Genomic DNA, 6,572 nt, shown 5'->3' with positions numbered 1-6,572 from the left:
GGTAGCAGAAGTCTGTTCCTGTGGCTCACTGGGATAGAAAGGCACTGGGTTCTAATCTCTGTTTAATCCATGATTATTAAAACCCTTTGCAGAAACCCCTTTGGTGACAAGAGCAGGGGTGAGAACCCAGAATCACAACCAACAACACCCTGAGCCACAGATGGGCTCCCTTCTCCTTTGCACTTTCTGTCCTACAGACACTGCATATCTTCCTCTCTTAGCTTCCCAGTGGGCCAGTAGAAGGGGTACATTTTCTTGATGTATGTTCAGTCTTGGTAACCAGTGTCTCTTACTTACTGAACAAGTATCCTAACCATTAGGCTGCTGACCTAAAAGGCAGGCGAGCCTCTTCCTCCTCCCACTGATTTACTTCTGGAAGAGAAGGCTACGTAAGTGCTGCTTGCCTACCTGTTGGTTGTATTAACAAGTTAAAAGCATGCTACCTAATAGTTTCTGATATGCTACTTATATATTTCACACAGTCTTTTGCAAACTTTCAGATTACATTTCTGTTTACCACTTGGCCAGCAGTTTGACTTTATTATTCAAAAACAACTTGCTACATTTTAGTCTTATTAAATACAGTGTTAAGCTAGGTATCTAAGGCATCCGTATGCCTCTTACATTACATATAAGGTTATTTCCATATTGTTATGCTTTGAAATATGCTGCCAGTCTCAATCATAAATAATAAAAAAAATACCCACAAAGGACATTTTGAATTTCACTGACAGACACTTATAAACAATAGGAACCCAAATTACATAAGCACAGCTTTGCAGAAACTTAGCATTCCAGAAGTCTGCACATCCCTGAACTGCCCCAAAATGTTGTTTGTGGTCAAGAACTGAGCTGATGTCCTCTTCTTCATGAGGGTTAGATTCCTGTCTCATTCTCAGAAGATTTAATTATACCATATCATTTACAGAGAGGAACAAACAATGCCAACTGGTGGTAATCCAGTTTCATAAAAAATATCTTTGACAAATCACATACATAACCTTAGCAAGCAGATCTTGATGCTTTTGCAAAATAGCCTATTTTAATACATATAAGTGGTCATCATCAGCTCCATTTGTCTCTCCAATAATTATTTGCAGGGGTAACACAGTATTTAATGAACACTGTCATTGCACATAGGTGGAAAAGAAATGGCACTTGCACTAGGCTGAAGCTTTGGTATTAACATATTTCTGAAACAGAGTAGCACAATGTTTTATAAATAAAGACACGGGTCTTGTTGGTTGGTTCCAATGAAGCTAGGCAAGCAGAAACCAAACATGTGGTAAGAGCATTTGACTGCAGGCATGTGACTGCTATGAGGCAGAGAGTGTGAAACAGCTTCTGCTGTGATTGAGGTCATCTGCTATGACTGCTCTAATTCAGAGATACTAAATATGGAGGAAGAGAAACCTCATTCTGGAAGCACAGATGGGAAGACTGGGCCAGATCCTAAACATCATAAAGCAGCTAAGATTTCATAGATTTCATAGACATCAGGGCTGGAAGGGACCTCGGAAGATCATCGAGTCCAGCCCCCCGCCCAAAGGGCAGGAAGTCAGCTGGGGTCATAGGATCCACAAAGGCTCCACAAAGGCTCCTCCTGTGTGGAAGCTGATGAAGGGGAATCCCAAGGTGGAAAAAGGTTGGCTTTCTAGTGACCACTTCGACTACATAAGACATGTGATGGTTGTTTAGGAGATAGGAATAGGCAGGGCGGACATGCCTCATTGTCCTGAAATCAGCAGGAGAAGTTTTAGCGCGTAAATTACTGTCAGAGTACCTTAGAGCAGTGGTCAGCAACGTTTTCCAACAGAAAGCTGGAAAGGTGCCGTTTGGGTGTGAGGTAGGCTGGCACTAGGCCCTGGCCACTGCTCTCTATCACCCACCACTCCCCTGAAAGCCCCAGGCGAAGCCCCACCTGCCCCCCCTCTCCTGAATGCTGCTGAGGTCTCCCACTGCTGAAGCCCCAGCTCTGTTGCTTGGTTTAATGGCTCCACGGGCTGGATCCAGTCTGTAGGCTGCTGCCCTCTGCCTTAGAGCTATACTTGACCTGCTGTAAGCTATGCTGAGGAAAAAGCCACCTTTCCTTGTTCTCCCTTGTGTGCCATGCCCAATGGCTTACTTATCAATATGAATGTTGAAAGATCAGGAATTTCAAAAAGCTGTCATGAAAATAGGAGAAGGATGTATTTTACTGCACAATGCTGCCTTCATATAGTGGCATCACATCCCTGGTTGCAGTTACTCTGCTCCAGGAACAAGGTTTTATTTTCCCATGTTATATATTAGCCTGAAAACAACCCAAATAGTTCGGGCATATAAAATTAATGGCAAACTTCAAAAGAAAACACAAAGCAGTAACATTCACTGGATTCTTGATTCCTGTCATACAAGACAGACTTCCATCCAATGTGTATGTAAGTGACTGAGATGATGTGGTGCCAACAAGGAACGCTGACAGACAAACTATTGAAGAGGGACGTCCCAGCCCCATTAAAGTCAATGAATAAAAATCAATCAAACTCATTATAACACAGTTTTTGGTTCCTTCAACCCAAAGTTGTGTTCCAATTGGCAAGAGGGTTGTTTGGGTATTGTTTGCACTGCTCACAAAGTATGGGCATTACGTCATTAAATCATCTAATTCACATAAGGGCCATCCATTCAGCCATGCATATACATGAATAGAAGGGAAAATTACAGTATAAAAAAATCATTTGGTCATATTTTTCATATTTTAATACAGCAAACATTTACCAGCAAGGCCTAACAATCCCCTCCCTTCCCTCCCACAATATTCCTTTTGTCTTCCCAGCTCAGCTGCTGTGAAGTTTAACGTTTATGTCTACAGTACCCCTTCAATGCTCCCAATATGGATTCTTAATAAAATTTCAACAGTAATGTAGGCCCTGAAGTAGCATTAAGTGCCCCATCTAGGCTGAAAGGAAACATGTTTATCACCTGAGCAATACTATTGTACACACTTGAAGGAGAAAAGCACTCATCACCAGCTTACCTGCCACCGCCAGCTCTTCTTCCAAGAATTTTTCTTGAAGGTTCATTTGCTGAAGTGGGAATGTTCAATATTTCCAATTCATTCTCTGAGGCAACAGCAGAACTGCATATAATTTGGAGGAAATGACTGCAACTGGTTTGAGGAGGAAGACGCTTCACAGAGGACAAGATTAAAGTTTAAAGGGTCTTCGGTGCCTTTTGGGCCACTTTCAACCCTCATTTTCCATTATTAAAAGCCAGATTGAAACCCTTGACACCTATAATCTTGTTTGCAAAACAGCCTGCTAGGAATTGCTGGGGCAAAAATGACAGCTACTGAGGGGACAAAAGGAGAAACTGTTTAATGTAAAACTGACTACAAATGTGTTTAGTGTCAAAATAATGATATTCTAAATAGAAAAGGGAAAGCATTCAATAGCGTCTCAGATATATTCTCTTTTTTTCTATAATGAACTATTTTTCCACAGTAGAAAGCTTTCATAAATAGCAAAAATGTAATCATATATTCAATGTAAACATCAGAATACATTTTTTCTGAAAAATTAGGAGGGTTTTAAAATGAAAGAGACATGTGATATCAGCACCTCAGATGCACTTAGGTATATGCAGGCATTCAGTAAAATAGGACCAAGACGTGCCCTAGTGGTCTAAGAATAAAATGCCTGCTGTGTCATATTTACTGATGAAACAGAAGCAGTTATTCCTAGATCAAAAAAGCATCTTGTCACCAATGCAGCTCATGCTGGATTCCTTGACAGTTAGGTGATTAGATGAATTGACAACTGCTACACAGGTACAACCTCAACGCTTTCCTCCCCATCAAAACACTAATACAAATGGCCTTGTTTTCATAACTAGTCAGGGAGGCTGGACTCCGGGGCAGGAAGTCCTTCCCAGTGCTGACCATCAGGATCCTGTGGCAAAGCTAGTATTTCAGAGGAGAGGGTGTTATTAAGAGGCAGCAATCAGAAAGTAGAGAGAATGTGTGAATATCTGAAGAGAGAAACTCTGCTCAAACATGTTGCAGTCTCTTGCAAGCAAGGAGCACCGGCTGCTGGCAGGGGAATAACAAGGAAGGAAGACACTGAATGAAAGAAGTCATTACCTTCCAAGTCAGGTAGGTGCTGGTACAGTCGTTACCTAACTGAAATTAATCTGAAGTGCTGAAAGTGGAAAGGGAAGGAAGTCTGGGTCACGAACAAAGAGCATACATTTGACAATGTGTGGGATGTTGTGGGATGTCACCATTACTATAATGACCACACACGGTTTCCATCATTCATGTACTTTTGTGTTTCGCTTCCTCAGTGCACCAGCTTCACTTGACTCCCTGCCAGCTTGGATTTTTACTGCTGCATTTTCACTGTCAGATTCTACAGCCAGGTTCTCTTTGGTTGGCTCTTCTGCCTCGCTGCAGGTGTCAGAGTGGAACCCGGCATTCTCTGCTACGACAGCAGGATCATCCTCCTCACAGTGACAACAATAGCACGTCTCAAAGTTATGGCTAGGATGAAGGACACCACCCGTGTCGCTGAAGCTGGGCTGCTCATCCTCTTTCTGTCCTGTCTCATGGCTGTCCCTCCCTGAAGTGAAATTGGACAATAAGGTTTCACTACCCAAATAATCCTCATCTCCCACACCTTCCATTCTTTCTGCTAGCTCTTCAGCAGAGGGCTGAGTGGGGCCAGGGTAATCTACAAGAATCGTGTCCTGTCTTCGCTTAATGCAATCAGAATGATCATAGACAGGATAGGTCTCTTCTGGATAACCTTTGGAACAAAAGTGATATGTGACTTAAAATATTAAATAATAAGGGTTGAAAAGAAACAGCAGCTCTAATGATGACACTGATAAAATTATTGTGTTGACAAATTGTTCCAAGAAGATTATTCTAAGTAGTTTGAAGTCATACTAGTGTAACTCTGAACTTTCACTCTGCAAAAGCCCCCCAGTGGTGCAGCTAATGCAAACTAACAGTATCCCAAACATTCAGGGGACAGGGACAAAATATAGCCTCTTTGAAACCAATCGCCAAACTCAGACTGACTACAAGGGGTTAGAATTTCAACCCAGACTTTTATAAGTGTTTAATATCCATGGCTGGTGCCACACAGAGTGAGGGAAACTGCTGGGTTAACAGCCCCATATCTCTAAGTAAATGCGTTTACAAATGCCTCAGTTCCGCTCTCCAGATTCACTGAGATGTGTTTTGAAGAGTGCAGATATAGAATTAAATAGAATCATTTGTCAAGCTGGAAAACCAGATAAAACCAAATGCTTTTGTGCATTTCATTTCAGGAAATGCATCAAGAACTAAACCAAGAAAGCACAGCTCGAGGCTACTATTCATGATTTATATTTTGAACCTTTTGAAAGCTTCCTAAAGAGCAAGAAATTATGACTGCATAAAAAAGCCTTCAGAATTCTACAAGTTAGCAACACAAACATGGGTTATATAACACTAAAGCAACCAGAAAACAAAACAGCTTTAAAGAACAGAATTTTAGAAACCTAGAATTCCTGAAGTGAATGTCTCTAATTATCTTTACAATACGGGAACAAACAAAGAACTACCAACTAAAACCAAACTCAAGTAATGCAAAACACATTGATTCCAATTTCCAGTTGTATTAAATTGAAGCAAATAAAATCCGGCCAAATGAAGAAAAGCAAACACATAAATCTATGTCAGCCAAGACAAAGTAGCAGATGGTGTGTGCTTAATCTCATATGCAATTCTGGCAACAGATATCGTGTTATTCTCACAATGTGAAATGCTAGATATTTCAAAATCCTTTCGCTCATTATTATAATTGGAAAAAAATGAGACCCTCTTGTGGCATTTTGGAAGCTACCATTCGAAAATGAAAGAAGCAAAATGTACAGTATTCTTTTTACATTTGGGGAAAATAATCCATTGCTGGAAAGCTATTTATTTTTTAAAAAAGAGTAAAGAGGAAATAAAAATGCTCCTTTACCTTCCCAGTCTTCCATATAAGGAGCTTCTTCAGCTTCTTTCTCTGGGGAGATGCCATCAATGAGTTTGCCTTCTTTCATGACTCTAGTGATCTCTCGTAGTTGCTGAAGTAATCTTTTTTCCTGGTCTGTCACAACATTTTGGGCCCCACTACAAAATATCAAACACCCCAGTAGACACAAAACAGTGGGAAGTAACCAAGAAGATATTCAAAGACTTTTTAGAACTTTCTTGGGTCATACAGCAGAAGCCTGAAGGAGTGGAAAAGTATCATTATTTGACATCTGTATCTATACAAATTATAAGTTTCATCAATGCCTGGTGTTTGTATACTGAGTAATGTCAGGATATCTATCAAAACATCTGCAATCTCGACTAAGACAAAAGAAACTGCCCAAGATGGTAACAAGCAGCAAGGGCTAGGAAGGAGGGAAAACTAGCTATGGAGTCACCTGGCTAGCACAGAATGTACTCAGGTAATTCTTAGGAGCCTGTCATCATAGATTCATAGATGTTAGGGTCGGAAGGGACCTCAATAGATCATTGAGTCTGACCCCCTGCATAGGCAGGAAAGAGT

General features: G+C 40.9%; 1 protein-coding gene across 2 annotated transcripts in view; it reads right to left on the bottom strand.

Moving 5' to 3' along the window:
- Positions 1–506: 506 nt before the first annotated feature.
- RIC3 (RIC3 acetylcholine receptor chaperone) overlaps positions 507–6,572 on the bottom strand; it is a 19,512-nt gene continuing 13,446 nt past the window's right edge. For both annotated transcript variants that reach the window (XM_025197415.1, XM_014517216.2), the window contains exons 5-6: positions 5,997–6,145; positions 507–4,601 (exon numbers count right to left, since the gene is read on the bottom strand). In XM_025197415.1, coding sequence (XP_025053200.1) covers positions 4,294–4,601; positions 5,997–6,145 — 457 coding nt within the window. In that variant the 3' untranslated portion in view covers positions 507–4,293. The remainder of the gene's footprint in view (positions 4,602–5,996; positions 6,146–6,572) is intronic.

The sequence above is a fragment of the Alligator sinensis genome, unplaced genomic scaffold (genome assembly GCF_000455745.1).
Source record: "Alligator sinensis unplaced genomic scaffold, ASM45574v1 scaffold502_1, whole genome shotgun sequence".
Lineage (NCBI taxonomy): Eukaryota > Metazoa > Chordata > Crocodylia > Alligatoridae > Alligator > Alligator sinensis.
Note: the sequence above shows the minus strand (reverse complement) of the source record. Positions and strands in the feature narration are given on the sequence as shown.